Source organism: Pristis pectinata, chromosome 29 (assembly GCF_009764475.1).
Source record: "Pristis pectinata isolate sPriPec2 chromosome 29, sPriPec2.1.pri, whole genome shotgun sequence".
Classification (NCBI taxonomy): Eukaryota; Metazoa; Chordata; class Chondrichthyes; order Rhinopristiformes; family Pristidae; genus Pristis; species Pristis pectinata.
In genome coordinates this window covers 4,698,799-4,721,530 of record NC_067433.1, presented here as the reverse complement: position 1 = coordinate 4,721,530, position 22,732 = coordinate 4,698,799, and the positions used below count along the sequence as shown (strand labels likewise).

The 22,732-nt window shown below is 51.6% G+C and overlaps 1 protein-coding gene across 3 annotated transcripts in view; it reads right to left on the bottom strand.

Annotated features, from left to right (window-relative positions):
* The window catches only part of dock5 (dedicator of cytokinesis 5), a 141,164-nt gene extending 119,427 nt beyond the window's left edge, over window positions 1–21,737 (bottom strand). For all 3 annotated transcript variants that reach the window (XM_052040774.1, XM_052040775.1, XM_052040777.1), the window contains exon 1: window positions 21,591–21,737. In XM_052040774.1, coding sequence (XP_051896734.1) covers window positions 21,591–21,633 — 43 coding nt within the window. In that variant the 5' untranslated portion in view covers window positions 21,634–21,737. The remainder of the gene's footprint in view (window positions 1–21,590) is intronic.
* Between the last annotated feature and the right edge of the window lie 995 nt (window positions 21,738–22,732).

Sequence of the window (22,732 nt, the reverse complement as noted above, 5' to 3'; positions counted from 1 at the left end):
AACTTATGTTTAATTTATGTTTTTCTTGTGACTGTTGTGTATCTGATGCTGTGTGCCTGTGATGCTGCAAGTTTTTTATTGCACCTGTGCACACATGTGCTTGTGCATTTGACAATCACACTGCCAGACTTCCTACACTGCTCACTTGTGGGAGAGAAGAGGTTGCAGGGAAATACAGTAAAACTCCAATAATCCGCCATCGGATTGTTTGGAAATCCCAACTGTCCGGCATCTGGCTCACCTATTAGTCCAGGTTGTGAGCCAGGCATCCGGAGTGTGGCCAGGGATCAGGTCCAAACTGTCCAAACAGGGATCAGGTCCGGCTACACAGCCGGAGCTGGGGTTGGGTTTGGGGTCGGCGTCTAGAACGTGGGTAGATCAAAGTCAGGTTTATTGTCACAAGTACATTTTGGGTCAGGACCCTGCATCAGAACTGAGTGTGGAGAAGAAAGATAGTCGGAATAAAGGGGAGAGGGGGAGTGGTGAGACGGGGCCGGTAGGTGGACTGAGGAGGAGTGTAGGGGATCTGGTCTTCCACGTTGGCTGAATTTGGGAACGATTATCTCTGCGCAAGTACTGACTCTGTCTCCATCACATCCACCCTGATCTGCCCTCCACTGAAACCTAAAGAGATGGGTCATAAGCAGGAGCTTCTGAAAGTCTCTTGTTGTCTTTTTAGATTCATAGAGTCAGAGGGAGCTCCAACAGGCCCTTCTGCCCACCAGGTCTGTGCCAACCCTCAACCATCCATTTACACTTATCTTACATTAATCCCATTTTTTTATTCTCCCCTTGTTCCCATCAACTCCCCCCTGATTTTACCACTCACCTACACACCACGGGCAATTTACAATGGCTAATTAACCAACAACTCGGCATGTCTTTGGGATGTGGGAGGAAGCCGGAGTGCCCGGGGGAAACCCACGCAGTCACAGGGAGAACGTGCAAACCCCACACAGACAGCACCGGAGGTCGGGATCGAACCCAGGTCTCCGAAGCTGTGAGGCAGCGGCTCTACCCACTGCGCCATCCTGGGAGGAGAAAGTCCCGCCAGTGGTTTTACAGTCCGTCGCGCACAGTCCGAGCCCATGGCTTCACTGGAGCTCCAAACCTCAGGATCAGGAAGCCTCTCTGGGTGACAATTCGGGAGAGAGTGGCTGAGAGAAGGCCTCGGTCTGAAACTAAAATGAAGTCCTTCCACACTGCCCTGAGGCGGTGCATTTCTGGCAGCCAACCAGCCTGAATTAAAATAAGCAACTCATTAAATTACAGAGGAACTAAAGGCACAAACAAATCAGATAAACACAAACGCAGCTTTGAACACCACTTGCAGCAAATCACATCAACAACAGTTACTTCCAGTTGATCGACACAAGGAACTGCTTGTGATTGACTCTGCTTATCACAGATCCACTTTATTAGTATTCTCTCTGCACTGTTCCCAATATCCCTCTCACATGCTATTTTGCACTCTTTAGGTCTTTACATCACACAATTATGTTAACTCTACAAGCATGGACCATATGCTACAGAAGGCCACTCGATCCATCATGCCTGCACTAGCTCTTTAAAAGAGTTAGCTATTTATTCCCATTCCTACACTCCTTTCCTTTCAACTTATGAGGATGTTGCCAGGACTCGAGGGCCTGAGTTATAGGGAGAGGTTGGGCAGGCTAGGTCTTTATTCCTTGGAGCGTAGGAGACTGAGGGGTGACCTTAAAGAGGTGTATAAAATCACGAGGGGCATAGATAGGGTGAATGCACACAGTCCCTTTCCTGGGGGGAGGGAACTAAAATCTAAAGGGCATAGGTTTAAGGTGAGAGGGGAAAGATTTAAAAGGGACCTGAGGGGTTACTTCTTCACACAGAGGGTGGTGCGTTTATGGAACGAGCTGCCAGAGCAAGTGGTTGAGGCAGGGACAATAACAACATTCAAAAGGTATTTGGATAAGTACGTGGCTAGGAGGGGGTTAGAGGGATATGGGCCAAACACGGGCAGATGGGACTAGCTTGGTGGGCACCATGGTCGGCATGAACTAGTTGGGCCGAAGGGCCTGTTTCCATGCTGTGCAGCTCTATGACTCTATGAGTGTACGTCCAATTCCCTTTCGAAAGATCAAAGCAACTCGCCGCGTAAAACACCTGCTCCCCGTCTGGCCCGTGTGTCCGAGCCGGGGTCGCTGTGGGTATCGAACCTGTGAACGGGACCGGGCGTGGATTGCCTGCATCAGGTTGTGGGATGGAACAGGTGCCCGGGCTGCACAGCTGGGAGCCAAACTCTGGCGTGGATTGGCCTGAAAATCTACCTTGATCCATATTAGTCCCCAGTACGGCCACATTCCCAGCTCATCATCCTAATCCCTCACCATGGTCTTGCCATTCCCTCTTTCTACGACATCCACCAGGATCTTCCAAGGATGTGATAGTGCTGGAGAGGTTGCAGAGACTCACCAGGACCTTGCCTGGGGAGGAACACTTCAGTCACGCGGAGAAGATGGGGTTGTTCACCCTGAAGTGGGGGAGGCTGAGGTGGACCTGATGGAGATTTACAAAATTATTGGGGGGGGGGGGGGGGAGGGGATTTATAGGGTAAACAGTAGGAAATGTTTCCCCATGACAGGGGTGTCGAAGACACTGGTGGGCTGGGGCTTCCTCCAGCTAGAGCTTTAAGGTGAGGTTTAGAGGGGGTCTGAGGAGGAATTTTTTCAGCCAGCGGTGGTTGGAATCCGGAACACACTTGCCTGAGGGGGTGGTGGAGGCAGAGGCTCCCACAACATTGGAGATGTATCTGGACGAATGCTTGAATCGGCAAGGTGTAGACAACTACAGGCCAAGCACTGGTAAATAGTATTGGTGTAGATGGGTACTTGACGGTCCACAGGCACACGATGGGCTGAAGGGATACTCTAAGGCCACAGGAAGGGGTGGCCATGGGTTTGAAGGTCTCTGGGACCTACAGGGCGTGAGGGTGTTGTCCTGCTCCCCAGCCAGTCCCTCTGAGACCCAGCCGACAGCACAACAGCCCCACCGTAGTCAGGAAGCCCACTGCCTGAAGCAGCCAGGAGTGGGATCGGGAGGGAATCCTCGGAAGCTGAGCTGTTTTTCCCGGAGCGATGCTGTCTGTGCCAGGGCTGAGCCCAGACCCTCGCTCTCACAGCCCCCAGTACAACCGCTTGGCATTGGCTGCCTGACAGGCTGACGTCATAGGAGTATCGAGGAAGCAAGCTGCAACATGGAGAGGTCACAGGCACAGCAGGAGTTGGGAGCTATGCCCAGGGGATGCAGGCTATAAACAACGGCACAAGTGTTTGCTGCTAACCTTAAATTTAAATTTTTAAATATTTTTGAAGTTTTATTTACAGCGTGGTAACAGGCCCTTCCGGCCCAACGAGTCCGCGCCGCCCATTTTAAACCCCAACTTAACCCACCCGTACGTCTTTAGCATGTGGGAGGAAACCCACGCAGACACGGGAAAACGTACAAACTCCTTACAGACAGCGACGGGAATCGAACCCCGATCGCTGGCGCTGTAAGTGTGTTGCGCTAACCGCTACGCTACCGTGCCGTGTGATAACTTTCAGTTATCGCAGGGATTGTGGCTTCACACACTGTCCGGTCAACAAAACTACCCAAAACCCACTTAAAAACCATCATAACCAAATTATGAGGGGCATAGATAGGGTGGACGAGCAATATCTTTTTCCCATTATTGAGAGATCCAATACCAGAGGGCAAGCATTTAAGGTGAGAGGGGGTAGGTTCAGAACAGACGTGAGGGGTACGTTTTTTTTTACTGAGAGAGTGGTGGATGCCTGGAATGCTTTGCCTGATAGGGTGGTGGAGGCAAATTTATTTGGGGCTTTTAAGAGGGGCTTGGATGGGCACATGAATGAGAGGAAAATGGAGAGATGTGGGCATTCTGTAGGTAGGAGGGAATAGCTATGTCGAAGGGCCTGTTCTGTGCTGTACTGTTCTATGTTCTATGTTCAGACGGCAATTAATAATCAGAATTAGCTCGGCAGGGCATCTGGTTGTGAATGCAAAATACACAAATTAAACTTAGATGAGGAAGTCCCCACCACCAGGTTCAGGAACACCGACTTCCCTACAACCATCAGGTTCTTGAACTGACCTGCACAACCCTGACCCTCCCTCAGCAACGGAACACTACGGACCACCTCGGGCACTGTCGTGGACTTGTCTCTGTGTGTTTTTTTGCAGTAATGTCTCTTTGCTTTCTTCAGTGTCTCGTATAATTTCTGTTCTGTGTGTTGTCTGTACCTACGTGCCAGTGACGCTGCTGAAAGCAAGTTTTTCATTGCACCTGTACCTCGCTGCACTTGTGCACATGACAATAAACTCAACTTGACTTGACCTGAGACCCCATCCAGTTGGCCTGTGTTTGGATCTATCCCGGAGCGTGGGATCTGACCAACGACTTCTCCCTTCTCCCTGGCTGAGTTCAGCGAACAATCCTCGGGGCAAACTGTGTCAGCACCAGAACCCAGCAACAACCAGCTGTCGGGGTCACTGAAGGGGGAACCTTGAAACGTCTGGTGCGGGAAGCAGAGAGACAGAGGTGGGGGTTGGGGCTCCAACGAGAGGACGGAGAGATAAGATTGGGGGTGGGGGGGGTGGTCATGCTATTGGGGGGTTGTAGGTGGGAGGAGGTTCCCACTGGGAGAGGCATAGAGGGGCAGGTTGGGGTGGGGAAGGGTTAGATCATGGTGCGGAGAGCAGGGAGGAGTCCCATTGGTCAGTTCACACCTGATCTGCAGGTGACCCTGGAATGGTTGCGCACACGCACACGCACACACACACACACACACACACACAATAAATGGTGGGGCCTTAGGGAGCATCAAGGAACAAAGTGTACAAGTCCAAGGATCCCTGAAGCAGACAGCACAGGTAGATAGGTTGGTGAAGAAGGCGTAGAGGATACTTGCCTTCATTAGCTGAGGCACAGAATGGAAGAGCAGGGAGGTTATGGTACAACTTTATAAAACATTGGTTAGCCCAGAGCTGTTGTACTGTCTGCCTGTGATGCTGCTGCAAGATTTTCATTGCACCTGTGGACCTGTGCACCTGACAATAAACTCAAAACTGAATTCTTTGAATTCTGCAATTATTGTCCCCACTTTCTCCCCCTTCTGTGGGGCAATCGACCACTGGACCGACTCTCTGGCCGTGGTCGTGTTGTGGGACCTTGCTGCGTCCAAACTGCCTGCCAAGGTTTCCAGAGCAGTGACAACACTTCAAGGCTGCAGCATGAGCTTCAACCCTTTCCTTTCCCGTGAAGCTGTGAAACAAAGACAATGGAAATCCAAAAGCCAAAGGTTGCAACAGCAGATCCTGGACCCCAGGTTCTGCCAACCCTGACCATAGGAGATAGCTTCCTTACGTGGGGGCAAATATTCCAAGATGCTGATAAGAAAGAAATGGAATGTACTGGCTCACGATGTCCCATTTTCCACCATGTTCTGTAAACACAGGCAGCCGTTCCTCCACTCTTCCCGGCTCTTTATCACTTCTGCAGCCGCAATGTGAGCTGTTGTTTTCACTGTTGCTAAGAAAATTCTCGTTTGTAACCTTGGTGGGAGAACTGGCTGGTGTGTGGTGACAGTACTCTCACTGACTGAGTCAGCAGGATGCTGAGGGGGAGGGGGAGGGAGAGAGACAGATGGGGGGAGGAGGGAGAGAGTGGGGGGAGCTATCCCCTATTCAAGTCCCAAAATATCTGGCAGACACCCTCAATTGGGAAAGTGTAGGTCTAATCTCACACTGTCTTTCACTGTCTTCAGTGACTGGGCTCCAGACTCTGATCGGGACTTTCTGAAGCCTCCGTTGGCTTCATCGAACTGAGCAAATGAGATCGAGATGGGCCAGGGTCCAGGTCTGCACCAGCGCTGGGTGGGGGGGGGGGGGGGGGGGCGCGGGTGGAGTGGTTGGTGCAGCCAACAGTAAGTGCTGAAGATCAGAGGGATGCACGCCACAGTGGAATAGGCTGCCATAACCTTTGTTCTAATGTTGTGTAACTGAGGACCAGGTTCCCTCTGGGGATCCCCGGCTGCTCAGGAGTGGGATGGAACCAGGCAACTCTTCCCACTTACACCAACTCCTGGCCGGAACCCCACAGAGCTGCCGCCACCCCATCGATCCGTGCCCACGGCCCTGCTCTGGACAAGTGTTCTGGGTGCAGCCTCCCACCCCCAGGATACCTGGTCAGTGCCCTGCTCAGTCACTGCCCCCACCTCTGCCCCTGGTCAGTCACTGCCCCCACCTCTGGCCCTGGTCAGTGCTCTGGTCAATACTCCTCAGACAACGCCCTCAGCTCTGCCCCGAGCACTGCCCCTCACACAGGACATTGCACACTGAGCTCAGAACCCGATGAGTGTGCCAGCTTGCAGATCACACCCTGCAGCAGATCAGAAGCCCGTTTCCCACCTCCGGTTAGTGCCCCTGGACTGCGTCCTCTGTTCTGTGCCTGGTCAGTGCCCCTGGACTGTGCCCTCTATTCTGCGTCTGCTCAGTGCCCCAACTGATGGACCATCCCTGCCCTGGAGCCTGTGCGATCAGTTAGTGCTGACGTGACTTTCCTCTTTTACCGTCAGTGTGTACAACATGCTCGCAATCCCTGTCTCCCAGTGACTGTGCTGTCTCTCTCTTTCAACCACTCTAAACAAACAGCGGTTGTGTGTTTTCCCTTTGTCTCACACATCGTGTCCCGGGTACTTTGACAACAAATCCCTCCACAAACCTCTCCGCCTCTTTGTCTGTCTGGTTCTAAGATCCTCTGTAAGATCTTTGGCCATTCCTTTGGCTATCACCCTGATGTCTCCAAATCTGGCTGCATCCAATCGATAACTGCTCCTGTGATTTTCTTGTTGCTATATTAAAGTTGCTACATACAGCTTGCTGTGAGAATCATAGAAAGTCTTAGAGAGACACAACGTGCAAACAGGCCCTTCGGCCCAATGAGTCTGTGCTGACCATCAAGCAACCATTTATACCAATCCTACACTAATCCAATTTTATTTCCCCCACATTCCCATCAACTCCCGCCAGATTCTACCCCTCATTTCCACACTAGGGGTAATATACAGCATCCAGTTAACCTACCAACCCGCATATCTTAGACACATGGGGGGGGAAACCAGAGCACCTGGCGGAAACCCACACAGTCACAGGGAGAACATGCAACCTCCACACAGACAGCGCCGGAGGTCAGGATTGAACCTGGGTCTCTGGAGCTGTGAGACAGCAGGTGCAGTATTGCACCATTGTGCAGAGACTTGGGATGAAATACAATTTGTGGGACAGATTGGGATCTATTCCTCGAAGCAGTTTTATTTATTTAACATTTGTATGAATTCTTAAGAACGTTGATGAATTTAAATGTTTGCCACAGGTGCACAGACACCAGACTGCCCTCTGTCCCAATCTAACAATAGTTTGCGAAGAGCCACAATGCAGAGGCTGAGTGGGGTGGAAGGCAAAGACTGGGGTAGCTCTATCCTTCCTCTATCCAGGAGGAGAGGGAGTGAGAGCAGAGGTGTGGAAAATGGATGAGACGCAGTCAAGAGCTCTGTGTAATGTGGTTGAGGGTAAGCCATAACTTATATGGAGGAAGACATTTCAGAGCCAGCTCTGTGGGAAGTCTCATCAGAGGAGAAAATCAGATGGAAAAAAAAAGTGTCAGCTTCTGCATTCAACAGATCCCTAGTTCGTTCTTCTGTCCTTTGCCAAACTTGCCTTAGGGCACTTTCCCAGGCACTGCAACACCTGTGCTTTTACCTCTTCCCTTCCCACCATCCAGGGACCCATCCGGGTGAAGCAGCAATTCCTTCCAATCCAGTTACTGCATTGGGTGCTGGCCTCCACTGCGTTAGAGAAACCTAACGGGGGTTGGGTGACCTCTTTGTGGAGCACCTGTGTTCAGTATCCAGGGGTGACCCTGAGCTTCTCATTGCCTGCCACTTTAGTTGCCCATCCCATTCCCACTCTGTGATCTCCTACGCTGTCACAGTGAGGCCCAACGCAAACTCGAGGAACAGCACCTCACCTTCTGTCTGGGCACATAGCGGACTTGCAGACTCAATATCGAACTCTACAACTTCAGGTAACTCATTTCCTCTGTCTGCATCACAACTGGCCTCTTCTTCTGTGAGTCATCTCTCTGTGATATTGGCTCAGTTTCCTCTCTCTATTCACACGGCCTGACCTGCTGGGCATGTCCCCACACTTCGCATCTTCTTTCACTCGTCACTCTCTAAATGCCCCCATTAATCCATTGACCAGATGACCCCAACAACTTATCCCCACTGCAACCTTGGCCTCACCCACCACACATTTTGCCTTTGTCCTATCCATTCCTCCCCCGCCTTCTCTGAAACTTTGTTCTAATTGTGTTCTTTCTAAGATAATTTTTGTATAATTTAATGTTTTTCTTTTGAATGTTGTGTCTCCAATGCTATGTGCCTGTGATGCTGCAGGAGGTCAGTTTTTCATTGCATCTGTGCATACATATCCTTGCGCATATCACAATAAACTCACCCTGAACTGGAACTTAAAACTAACTCTTGCCCAGTTCCTTGACCTGAAACATTAATCCTGTTTCTGTCTCCACAGATGCTGCCTGACCTGCTGAAATCTCTCTAGAGTTTTCGGCTGTATTTCAGATTTCCAGCATCTGCCATTTTTTTTGATTTTTGTTGAGTTTATGGGGAGTTGTGTGATGGAATTTCTAGGGAGCAATGCACTCTCTGTTGCTGTTACTTTGACATCTCCCTGGGAGCGTTACGGGATCTGTCAACATCACCCAGACATTGTACAAGTGTTTCTGAATCCTAACCATTGGTTCAGACAGCCTTTACTGGATTTGGAGAAAAAGATATATTTATTTCCTGAACGACTGCATTGGAATGATCTCGCTGAGCTAGCCAGCTATCTCTCCAAGAGCTCTGACCTCGTCTGGTACCTACACAGATAAAACTCCATTTAGCTCACCAGCTTCCAAGACAGTTTACTATTTCAGTGTTTAACCACTTTGTTCCTTGCTACCAAACAGCACCAGTTGACTTCTATTCCAGTTCTTTACAGAACAAAAACATCCCAAGGTTATTCCTCTTTCCATTATCAGACTAAATTTAACCGTGAGTCACACAAGAGATGTAGATATAAAGAATGTCTTAAAGTTAGAGAGGGGGTTGTAGTTTAGACGTACAGAAGCTACAACTGTACAGGCTGCAGGTGAGGCCACACATGGAGAACTGTGTGCAGTTTGGTCTCCTTATTTAAGGAGGGATATACTGGCATTGGAGGCAGTCTAGGAGAGATCCCATAGGCTAATTCCTGGGATAAGGGTATCCTATCACAAACAGCTACAATAGTTGGGCCTGTATTCATTGCTTAGAAGAGAGGTGACCTTATTGAAACATATAAGATCCCAGAGAGGTGTGACAGAGATGTTGAGATGTTTCCACTTGTAGGAGAGTCATGAACAAGGGGACATAGTTACATGCTGAAAAACCAAAGAGACCATGGATGTTGGGAATCTAAAAATAAAAACAGAAAATGCTGGAAACACTCAGCGGGTCAGGCAGCATCTGCGGGAAGAGAAACAGAGTCAACGCTTCAGGTCAAAGACCCTTCGTCAGACAGGGAATGGAGTCAAAAGAAGCTTGTAAAACCACGGGGAGGTGGGATGTTCCCGCCGGGCATATCTTCCGGCTCTGCACTTTGCAACTCCTACATTCTACTCATTGAAAGCAGCATCACAGGTAGACAGGGTGATGATAAATGCGTTTAGCACGCTGGCCTCCATCAGTCAGGACAATGAGTACAGGAGTTGGGACATTATGTTGCAGTTGTACAAGTCGTTGGTGACGCCGCACTTGGAGTACAGTGTCGGTCAGCCTGTTGTAGGGAAGACCTGGTTAAACTGGAAAGAGCGCAGAGAAGATTTACGAGGATGTTGCCAGGACTCGAGGGCCTGAGGTTGGCCAGGCGAGGTTTTAATTCCTTGGAACTTAGGAGAATGAGGGGCGACCTTAAAGAAATGTTTAAAATTTTGAGAGGCAGAGATAAGGTGGAGGGTAACAGTCTTTTCCCCAGGGGTAGGGGAGTCCAAAACTAGGGGGCATAGGTTTAGGGTGAGAGGGGAAAGATTTAAAAGGGACCTGAGGGGCAACTTTTTCACGCAGAGGGTGGTGAGTGTATGGAACGAGCTGCCAGAGGAAATGGGTGAGGCAGGAACAAAAGGATCATTTAAGAAGCACTTGGATAGGTACACGGAGGGGTGGGGCTTAGATGGATATGGGCTGAACGCAGGAAATTGGGACTAGCTGGGTGGGCACCGTGGTCAGCATGGACTGGATGGGCCGAAGGGTCTGTACCTGTGCTGCGTTGCTCGATGACTCTACATTCTTTTGTCTACGTTCTCATTCCCTACCGGTCCCATTCAGTCTGTGATCCGACAACCTTGTTATCCCCATGGATTTTACCCTATCAGAGACATTCCCTCTCCCTCAAACTCCCTGCAGCTTCTTGTCTCCTCCCCAGTCCTGTGGAAGGGCCCTTGACCTGAAACCTCAACTCTTTCTCTCTCCACGGATGCTGCCTGACCAGCTGAGTGTTTCCAGCATGTTCTCTTTCTGTTACAGCCACAAGATGAAGAGGCAATCATTTAAGAATGAGAGGTAGTAGAATCTCATCTCACAGAGGGTAGTCAATTTGCCTCAGAAGCCCACACTCTGACCCCAATCACAGGCATGGACCATTAAGATAAGATTTCTTTATTAGTCACACGTACATCGAAACATACAGTGAAATGCATCTTTTTGCATAGTGTTCTGGGGGCAGCCCGCAAGTGTCACCACGCTTCTGGCGCCAACACAGCATGCCCACAACTTCCTAACCTGTACGTCCTTGGAATGTGGGAGGAAACCGGAGCACCCGGAGGAAACCCACACAGACACGGGGAGAATGTACAAACTCCTTACAGACAACAGCCGGAATTGAACTCGGGTCGCTGGCGCTGTAATAGCATTACACTAAGCGCTACACTACCGTGCCTGCCCTCTAGTCCTCCTGACTGGCAGAAGTGACCCAATCACTATTGCATCATTGAGCACTCAGACAATACCGAGGTCCTCGCCCCCATCCTCCTCAACTCGAGGAGGGTGGAGGGGCAGCAGGGGCCGAGAGTTAGCACATGCCCTGTTCCATGTCTCGTCTCAGTAACTGCCTCTTGGGGTCAACGTACTGATGACCTTTGGTGTTGAGGAGAAGCTCCTGCTCAGTCTGGGACAGGGAGGGACAACCAAAGGTTATGGCTGGGGTCTAGTCTTCTTGCATTTAAACAGTACTGCATGGGACTACACAGGAATGTTAACAAGTCCCGCAGAGCAGTACAGCATTGGCAAGGCCGTTCAGTCCCTTTTCTGCCTGCTGTACTCCCCAGATCTTCCCAATTTCTTCCTTTATCAAGAGAATATCCTTTGCCATGAGATACTACTAGACATGTCCAAGTGTTTGGTGAACAGGAGAGGCCCAGGGGAATAACTCAGAGGAGGAAGGAGAGGGAAGGAATTCCTGAACTGTGGATCCAATGATGGAGTGGTACAAATCAGCCACAGGGACAAGATATTATCACAAGGTCAAGGTCGGAGATTGTTGCAGAGGTGGTGAGAGGTGCAGCACGGTGGTTCTTCACAGCTGAGCGACCTGGGTTCGACCCTGACCTCCGGCGCTGTCCCCGTGGAGTTTGCAAGTTCTCCCTGTGACTGCGTGGCATAGTTTCCCCCCAGGGGCTCCGGTTTCCTCCCACGTCCCAAAAAGACATGTGGATCAGTAGGTTCAACTGGCCGCTGGAAATCGCCCCTGGCGGGCGAGTGAGTGGTTGACTCCGGGGGGTGTTGATGGTAATGTGGGGAGAATAAAGGGAATTAGTGTGGGATTGGTGCAAATGGGTGCTTGATGGTTAGCATAGACTCGGTGGGCTGAAGGGCCTGTTTCCGTGCTGTAGGTCTCTAATGTTCTGCTTGCCTGCTTGGTGTGGGGACATGGGCAATGTTGGTGGAGCCACTGTTGGCAGGAGGCGGCAGGGAGACGGGTACCTCCATGAACATCAGAGGCAGGACAGGACCTCTGCTCTAGTGCCAGGGATCATCCCGCATGACTCCAGCTGCCTCTCTACTGGAACCTGACACCGCTGCAGGAGAGGGAGGGGTGGGGTCAAGCTCCTTAAATATTGTAAGTATGGGATTGGGGTATCACCCCAGGCAGCCACACAAGCGGCATTGGTGCTGTGGTTCTTTCTAAAAAGGTAACACTAATGATTAATCGGTACACAAATGTAAAGGTTTGCACTGCTTTATGATTGTATATAGTTTTTTTTTAATGATGAATAAAGTTTATTTTGGAATAATAAAATAAAAGACTCCAGCTGCCTCTCTACTGGAACCTGACACTGCTGGCTTTGAACCCGTTGGTGACAGCCAGAGGTCAAGGTTGCCCTTTGACCCCAATATCCTCTGTGAAGAGCGAGAGACAGGGAGGGTCCTTTCAGTCCCATCCAGTTCCCTGTCTGGCCTCGGGCTGCGGCCGGGCTAACATTACGCCGGTGATCCTCTCCCGTCTGTAGTTCCCGTTGTTCACTCCCCCTCCGCACTCGGTCAGCTGCAGCCTGGGTTCCCCTCACCGGCTGCCTGTGAGCAACCCGACACCCGGTCCTCGAGAACGGTGGCAGGGCAGCTTGGTCGCTGCTCCTTCTCAGGGGCCAAAGTCACTCAACCTGGAGTGCTGGAGGTCAGGGAGTGAGGGGGCGCGGGCTCAGGGAGTGAGGGGGGGGGGGGGGTCGGGCTCAGGGAGTGACTGATTACAGGCCTGACTGATTGACAACAGTAGGCAGCGCAGACGGGGATGGTTGCAGTCTGAGCTCACCGTTCAGCTCCCCCTCCCCACTGAAAGAGCACACCAGCACCTCTACTTCCCTCAGAAGGCTCAGGAAATTCAGCACGTCCCGATGACCCTCACCAATTTTTACAGAGGCACCACAGAAAGCATCCTACCTGGATGTATCACGGCTTGGTACGGCAACTGCTCTGCCCGGGACTGCAAGAAACTGTAGAGGGTTGTGGACACTAACCAGCCTCCCCTCCACGGACTCTGTCTACACTTCCCACTGACTCGGGAAAGCAGCCGACATAATCAATCACCTCTCCCACCCCGGACATTCTCTCTTCTCCCCCCTCCCATCGGGCAGAAGATACAGAAGCCTGAGAACATGTATCACCAGGCCCAAGGACAGCTTCTATCCCGCTGTTATAAGACTCTTAAATGGATCTTTTATAATGATAAAGATGAACTCTCCCAATCTACCTCGTCATGGCCTTGCACCTTATTGTCCGCCTGCACTGCACTTTCTCTGCGACTGTGACACGATATTCTGCATCCTTATTGTTTTACTTCTGTATTATCCCGGTGTACTCATGTTTGGAGTGATCTGTCCAAAAGGCACACAAGTAAAAGTTTTCCACTGTATCTCGGTACATGTGACAATAATAAACCAATTTACCAATCAATTCCAATCGCACCTTCCCCAACCCCAAGACATCCAACAGAGTTTTGAACAATGACGTTCGTTTGGAACACTGGGAAACAGAGCCACAAACTATACACAGCAAGATCCCAGAGAGAGAAGCTGACAACCGGCAGGTAATATTTGTCGGGGATTAAACGGAGGCTGGGGCACCGGCCTCGTACTTTGGTTGTTGCCCTTCTGAATCAGCTGGTTCGTGGTTGGATCCTGACACCAGAGATTCGAGGAAGGGTCTTCGACCTGAGAAGTTAACTCTGTTCTCTCCACAGACGCTGCTTGATCTGCTGAGTGTTTCCAACATCTTTGGTTCCCATTCCCCAGACCTGATCTCCCAGTGCAGTGCTGAGGAAGTGCTGCACCGGCAGAGGGGCCTCCATTCGGATGAGACGTTAACACGAGGCCCTCTTTCGGTATCCTGGCCCTTAATCTAGGCCATGCTGCTGATCGTGGGATCTTGCTGTGCACAGTGTACAATGGGCACCTTGTGCGCAGGGTCACAAGCTGAACCCTACCACCTCTACATTGCATCCAAAAGCATGGTTGACTTTCACCTCAGTGACCAATAACAGTAGTTATTCAAATCGCTATAGCGACGGGGACATTACGCAAAACTGTCTCGGTTTATCACGAGCAACACATAAAACGCCACGGGAACTCAGCGGGTCAGGCAGCGTCTGTGGAGGGAAATGGTCAGTTGACGTTTCAGGTCGAGACCCTTCATCAGGACCAGAGAGAAAGAGGGGAGATAACCTGTCTATCATTCCCACTCTCCCCCCTCCCTCACCTATCACCCCCCCCTCCACCTGGATCCACCTATCACCCCCCCCCCCCCCAACCTGGATCCACCTCTCACCTGCCAGCTCTTGCTCCACCCCTTCCCTCCACCTCATTATACCAGCTATCTCCTCATCTCCCTCCACGGATGCTGCCTGACCCGCTGAGCTCCTCTGTGTGTTGCTCCAGATTTCTGGCATCTGCAGTCTCTTGTGTTTCAGTTTATTTGGAGAAAGGAATTTCAAGGCGACCACAATGAGTTTCTCCAAACTCCTCCTCTGCACCTCACAACGACCAGACTGAACTCAGGATATGTGCAAGGCTGTAGGTTCTGCATTCCACTCTAAAAACCTTGTTTTAACTTTCTCATTTTAGAAATTTACAGATGGAGAAACTTCCCCTTCCAGTGTTGTAACGGCTGCTCAGGTTGAGGACGTCCCTGAAGCAGAAACTCCCAGCACTTGGACGCTCCTGCAAGCTCTTCCTCCCTTTCTCCCAACTCCCTGCATCGCCTGACACGGGATAATCTGCCATCCAGAGCACTGGGAACGGCCAGGAGCTGGGCACGTCAAGAAACGAGGACCTGAATTATAGGGAGAGGTTGGGCAGGCTAGGACTTTATTCCTTGTGTCGGAGACTGAGAGGTGACCTTATAGGGGCGTAGAATATCATGGGGGGGGGGCACAGGTAGGGTGAATGCACAGTCCATTTTCCCAGGGAAAGGTAACCAACAACTAGAGGGAACAGTTTTAAGGTGAGAGGGGAGAGATTTAAAAGGGACCCAAGGGGCAACTTCTTCACACAGAGGCTGGTGCATATATGGAAGTGGTTGAAGTGGGTACAATAACGACATTCAAAAGACATTTGGATCAGTATATAGATAGGAAAAGAGGGATCAGGACCAAGGGCAGGCAAACGGGACTAGCTTAGGTGGGCATCTTGGTCGGCATGGACAAGTTGGGCCGAAGGGCCTGTTTCTGTGCTCTATGACTCTACACCTGGTTACAGTGGACTTCGGAAGCAGCAATTTCCCTGCTGCCTCTGTAACAGACAGCTGCAGTGAGAGGGCAACAAGCCCCGGTTAAGGCTCATAGCCCCTCCTGCCCTACACCCCACCGCTGGCAGGCTAACTGGCCACTGTAAATGATCCTCAGTTGAGGGAAGGGCAGGGCCAGGACGGTCAGGGTGGAGTTGATGGGAATGTGAGAGAGATGAGGTTACAGGGAAGTAAGTGGGGGAGTGGGATAGATGCCATTGACTTGATGGACCAAATGGCCTCCTTCTACAACGAGATCCCACTGATTTCATGACGGAAGGGAAGATTGCTCCCCCCCCACCCCCCCCGGAATCTTGTGTCCAATCCTGGTTCTATCACACGTACACCGGCTGATGAACCAACCCACCTGCACACCTTTGGGATGTGCGAGGGAACCGGAGCACCCGGGGGAATCCTGTGCGGTCGCAAGGAGAACGTGCAAACTCCACACAGACAGTGCCAGAGGTCGGGATCGAACCAGGGTCTCTGGAGCTGTGAGGCGACGGCTCTACCCGCTGCGCCACTGGTGTGTTGTGGTTCACGTGCTGCCAGAGGTGGAAGCAGGTTCGACAGGAACTTGCACAAAAGGGGAATTGGAGAAACGGCAAAACCTCGTGAGGGTCGGGGACAGAGCAGGAGGGTGGGGGCAACCAGGTCACTCGTTGACACAGCCCACATCACAGGATGGGCTGAATGTCCTCCTCCAACTCTTGGACTACGTAGAACATTGAACAGTACAGCACAGTACGGGCCCTTTGGCCCACGATGTTGTGCCAACCATAAACCTACCCCATGATCAATGTAACCCTTCCCTCCTACACAGCCCATAACCCTCCATTGTTCTTACATCCACGTGCCTATCTCAGAGTCTTTTAAATTTCCATGTTGTATCAGCCTCCACCTCCACCCCTGGCAGTGCGTTCCAGGCACCCACCACTCTGTAAAAAAAAATCTCCCCTAAACTTTCCTCCTCGGATCGTAAATTGACGTCCTCTGGTATTGGCTATTGCCGCCCTGGGGAAAAGGTGCTGACTGTCTATGCCCCTCATAATCTTATACACCTCTAGCAAGTCACTCCAAAGAGAAAAGCCCTAGCTTGCTCAACCTTTCCTCATAAGACATGCTCTCCAATCTAAGCAGCATCCTGGTAAATCTCCTCCGCACCCTCTCTAAAGCTTCCACATCCTTCCTATAATGAGTGACCTGAACTGAACACAATACTCCAAGTGTGGTCTAACCAGAGTTTTGTAGAGCTGCAACATCACCTCACGGCTGTTGATTAATCTCACACATACACACGCACGATACCGCACGGTGTGATCTTCAGGCTCTGTGTTCACGTAGAGCCTCTCTGTTCTAAAGCAGCTCATGAGGGAGAGCCGTGTTCATTGCTCCGGACTGTGTCTGCAGCCTTCCTTCCATCATTGAGAAACTCTACATCTTGTGGTTGTACTTTTGACATCCTGCTTTCCTTCCCTGCACACAGATGGTTACATATGGGGCCTGTGTAATATTACAGCTACATAGAACGGTACAGCACAGGAACAGGCCCTTCAGCCCACGACGTTGCGCCAAACCAATTAAGCCAATGACACCTAATCCGTTCTGCCTGCACAAGGTCCACATCCCTCCATTCTCTACACATTCATGTGTCTATCTAAGAGCCTCTTAAATGCCTCTATCTGCCTCCACCACCACCCCTGGCAGCGCACTCCAGACACCCACCACTCTCTAAAAAACTTGCCCCACACATCTTGTTTGAACTTTCCCCCTCTCACCTTCAATGCATGCCCTCTAGTATTAGGCATTGACCTAAAAGATACCGGGTGTCTATCTGTGCATCTCATAATCTTATAAAGCTTTATCAGGTCTCCCCTCAGCCTCCGCCGCTCCAGAGAGAACAACCAAAGTTTGTCCAACCTCTCCTTATAGCACATGCCCTCTAATCCAGGCAGCATCCTGGTAAACCTCTACTGAACCCTCTCCAAAGCCTCCACATCCTTCCTATAACAGGGCAGCCAGAACTGAATGTAATACTCCAGATGTGGTCTAACCAGAGTTTTATAAATCTGCAATATAACTTCATGACTCTCGAACTCAAAGAGAGGTTAGGGTGATCTGTCTGTAGAATGGAACAGAACCAGTTTGGCTCTGTGGTAGTAGGCACACAGTCGAGAAATATTACCTCTCTCCCACCCTGTCCATGCCAGCCCCCAAATCTGGTCAGACCACACTTGGAGAATTGTGTTCAGTTCTGGTCACCTTATTATAGAAAGGATGTGGAAGCTTTAGAGAGGGTGCAGAGGAGATTTACCAGGACGTTGCCTGGATTGGAGAGCAGGTCTTATGAGGATAGGTTGAACGAGCTAGAGCTTTTCTCTTTTGAGAGAAGGAGGATGAGAGTTGACTTGATAGAGGTGTACAAGATGATAAGAGGCATAGATCGAGTGGACAGTCAGAGACTTTTTCCCAGGGCAACAACGGCTAACATGAGGGGGCATAATTTTAAGATGATTGGAGGAAGGTATAAGGGGGACGTCAGGGGTAAGTTTTTTTTTTACACAGAGAGTGGTGGGTGTGTGGAACGCACTGCCTGCAGAGGTTGTGGGGGCAGATACATTAGGGACATTTAAGAGACTCTTAGATAGACACATGAATGATAGAAAAATAGGGGGCTGTGTGGGAGGGAAGAGTTAGATAGATCTTAGAGCAGGATATAATGTGGGCACAACATTGTGGGCCGAAGGGCCTGTACTGTGCTGTAGTGTTCTACGTTCTATGATTCTAAATATCCTTCTGCACTAATCCCATTGTCTAGCGTTTGATCCATAGTCTTCTGATCCTTCAGTGATTCAAGTGCTCATCAAGATATTTCTTAAATGTTGTGAGATTCTCTGCCTCCACCACCCCCTCAGGCATTGTGTTCCACACTCCAACCACCCTCTGGGGGAGAAAACTCTTCCTCCGGTCCCGTCTAAACATTTTACCCCTTAGAGTAAACCTCCTACCAGGATGTTGCCTGGACTTGGGGGCCTGATTTACAAAGAGAGGTTGTGTAGACTAGGAGTTTATTCCCTGGAACATAGGAGATTGAGGGGTGACCTGATAGAGGTGTATAAGGTCATGAGGGGTATAGACAGGGTGAAAGCACACAGTCTTTTTCCCAGGGAGGGGGTGCTAAAAAACAAGGGGGCATAGGTTTAAGATCAGAGGTGAGAGATTTAAAAGGGACATCAGGGGCAGTTTCTTCACACAAAGGATCGTGCGTATTTGGAATGAGCTGCCAGAAGTGGTGGTTGAGGCGGGCACATTAGCAACGTTTGAAAGCCATGGATTGGAGAGGTTCAGAGGGCTATGGGCCAAACCTGGGCAGATGGGACCAGCTCGCTGGGCAACACAGTCGGCACGGACGAATTGGGCCGAAGGGCCTGTTTCTGTGCTGTATGACTCTATGAGTCTCTGTATACTTCTATTAAGAGGAAAAGATTCCAACTATCTACCATGGAGTCAGACTCATACAGCAGGGAAACAGGCCCTTCGGCCCAACTCATCCATGCCGACAAAGGTATCTACCTCAGCTAATCCCATTTGCCTGGGTTTGTCCCTTATCCCTCTAAACCTTTCCTATCTGTGTATCTGTTGAAATGCCTTTTAAACATTGCAATTGTACCTGCCTCAACCACTTCCTCTGGCAGCTCGTTCCATATACCCACCACCCTGTGTGTGTGAAGAAGTTGCCCCTCGTGTCCCCTTTAAATCTTTCCCCTCTCACTTTAAAACCTCTGCCCTCTAGTTTCAGACTCCCCGACCCCGGGAAGGAGACTGCGACCATCCACCATATCTCTGCCCTTCATCATTTTATAAACCTCTATAAGGTCACCCCTCAGGCTCCTTCACTCCAGGGAAAAAAGTCCCAGCCTATCCAGTCTCTCCTTGTAACTCGAGCCCTCCCATCCCAGTAACATCCTTGTGAATCGTTTCTTCACCCTCTCCAGATTAAGGACATCCTTCCTATAGCTGGGTGACCAGGACTGCACACAATGCTCTAATGCAATAAAGTATTAAATATTGCAAATAAGATTGTGCTCCAGGACTTGAGACAGCAGGGTAGTGACAGAGGGACAGGTTTGGGAAGTATTGAGTGGACGGTGCCGGGACAGAGACCATCCCTGTCCAGTGAATCCTCCTCGCGTCAGACCTCAAGTAGAAGTCTACATTCTTCACCAATTCGAAAGAGTTAATCTCAGTGGCAACCACAAAACCACCAATACCGTTCCAGGAAGGAAATTCGCCATCTTGACCTAGTCTGACCAATACGTGACCCACAGGCAGTGATTGACCCTTGAACCCTCCGAAATGACCCGGTAAGACACTCAGTTGTTTCAACAGCTGCTGTGAAAGAACAAGATTGTAGGGATCGAGGGATTCAGACGGGGCACCATCGTTCCTGGCTTAGGTGACCTTGGAATGCCCTTCCCATCCACATCTGGGGGCAGCTGTCCAAGTTTGGTGGGTTGCCCCACAGACAAGTAGACACAGTACCGGTTCCAGCGACATCTGGTCCCATGGTCAACACATAGAGCTGGCGGCACAGGAGGGAAGGAGTCCTCCACCTCCTCCTGATTACCACCTAGTCCCTCCCTCAGCTGCTGAATCAGACCTTGAGACACTCAACCTCTGTGTGAGGTCTTCAATGGGACTTGGCAGCACCCACAGTGGACAGGTTGTGACCAGCAAGGATGCCTGACTGAGTCCGGTGAAGAAATCATGGACCTCACCCCTAATGTTCTACCTGCGGCTGATTCAAAGTCCCATCTTCACACTGTGCTACCCTGGTTCACAGGCAGTGACCTCTCACCCCAGTCCCAGGGATCACATTTACTACCTTAAGGTTTGCTCTCCCTCCCTCCCCATCTCCCTCCCTCCCTGCACTCAGTCTCCACAATTGCAGTTCCTACACTGAGTATAAAAGAAAAAAGCTCAATGAAAAGATTAATTTATCTTGAAAAGATTGAACAACCTCTGTGTTTCACGTTCCCCCAAAGTGCTTCAAAGCAGTGGAGGTAGGGAAGAGGCCAGTGTGAGACAGGGGAGCGGTCAATTCACCTCTTTGGACGGATAAAACTGCCAACCTGCTTTTTAGCTGTGGGGAGAAAGATATCCAGGAATCCTGGTGACCAGCTCATTGGGACGATAGCTACCTGCCTAACCTCAGTGACAACACAGTGCTCTCTCACTTGTACACGTGCCTGGGTCAATTATGTTCTTAAACTGGATTACATTGCAGAGTCGCAGAGTCACACAGCATGGGAACAGGCCATTCAGCCCATCGAGTCCGCACCAACCATCAACCACCCACTCATTTACACCAATCCTACACTTCTCCTAGCTTAATCTCCCCACGCTCCCACCAGTGCCCCCAATTCTACCACTCCCCTCCGCACTGGGGAACTATCTACAGCGGTCAATTAGCCTCCCAATTCTGCATCAATTTGGGATGTGGGAGGAAACTGGAGCACCTTGAGGGAACCCACACGGTCACAGGGAGAGCGTGCAAACTCCACACAGACAGCACCCAAGGTCAGGATTGAACTGGGGTCACTGGAGCTGTGAGGCAGCATTTTTACCAGCTGGATCACGGTGGTAACCATCGAGATTCTTACATCAAAGTTAGGCCCTTGAAACAACAGCATGGCATGTAATGGGGGGGGGGGGGGGCGATACATAGAAACTCCCAGCCAGGCAGAACCAACAACCTGGGCACCCACCAGGTTTGGTCCATAACAACAGATGAGGCAAATACAAGTCAGAGAGACCCGGGACCCACCAGGTGGACAGGTGGTGTATGCGGAGGTTTACCGGGCGCCCATCGGGCGCTCCCGGGGGGTGTGCGGGCGTTTACCGGGCGCTCCCGGGGGGGGGGGGGGTGGTGTGCGGGCGTTTACCGGCCGTTCCCGGGGGGTGTGCGGACATTTACTGAGTGTCCCGGGACGGGAACGTTTGGAAGTCCCGGGTCGGAGCTCCCTGTCCGCCCCGTCCCGCTGGGAACGGGCTGTACCCGGGACTTTGCGGCGCAGTCCGTGCGGATTGAAGGGACGGGACGGCAGCGAGTTGCGGGAAGTTGGGCAGCGTCCGATTGCGGGAAGTTACCGACCCCCCGTCCCGTCCTCCACTCACCGACCCCGTACTTGTCCCGGCGGCTCGGGACCCAGCGGGACATGACTCGCCCGGCGTCCGGCACCGCTCAGCGGCAGCTCCGCTGCTCGTCCGCACCGCAGTTTTGCGCCATGTTGAGCGGGGGGCGGAGAGTCGGAGCATTGTTCATTGCAGCCTCGGCCCCTCCCGGCCGCCGCTCTCTCCCGGCTCGGCTGATGTCATCCTCCCTCGCCCATAGACACGGCCGGGGTTACCCTCATCCCCTCATCCCCCTCATCCCCCTTATCCCCCATCCCTCTCCCCCTCATCCCCTCATCCCCATCCCTCTCCCCCTCATCCCCTCATCCCCATCCCTCTCCCCCTCATCCCCTCATCCCCCTCATCCCTCTCCCCCTCATCCCCCTCATCACCCATCCCTCTCCCCCTCATCCCCTCATCCCCCTCATCCCCTCATCCCCATCCCTCTCCCCCTCATCCCCCTCATCCCCTCATCCCCCTCATCCCCTCATCCCCCTCATCCCTCATCCCCTCATTCCCCTCATCCCCTCATCCCCATCCCTCTCCCCCTCATCCCCCTCATCCCCTCATCCCCCCCTCCCCCTCATCCCTCTCCCCCTCATCCCTCTCCCCCTCCCTCTCCCCCTCATCCCCCATCCCCCCTCCCCTCTCCCCCTCATCCCTCTCCCCCCTCATCCCTCTCCCCCTCATCCCCCATCCCCCTCTCCTCTCCCCCTCATCCCCATCCCTCTCCCCCTCATCCCTCCTCCCTCATCCCTCTCCCCCTCATCCCCATCCCTCTCCCCCTCATCCCTCTCCCCCTCCCCCTCCGCAACTCCCCACCGACTGAGCAAGGGTTGCAGAACCCCTCCCCCTCATTCCCACCCCCCCGGAAGTGGGACGGGTGGAGAATACATTCCACGGGCTGCCATAGTCACGATGGGCTGAATGGTCTCTTGGACTGCCTGACTCCATTTCACACAGCTCAGACTGCATTGTTGGAAGACCCCACCCTGTACTTCCAGAACGTTGAGCGTTTTTTATCCCCAGATTGTCAGCTGTTTCACAGATGTCCACACAGTTACTCTTCATGTGTGGGAGACTGTTTGACCTCGAGAGGCATTTTGTACCAGTTCTGGAGCAATGGGCAGGAGCTACACGTTGTA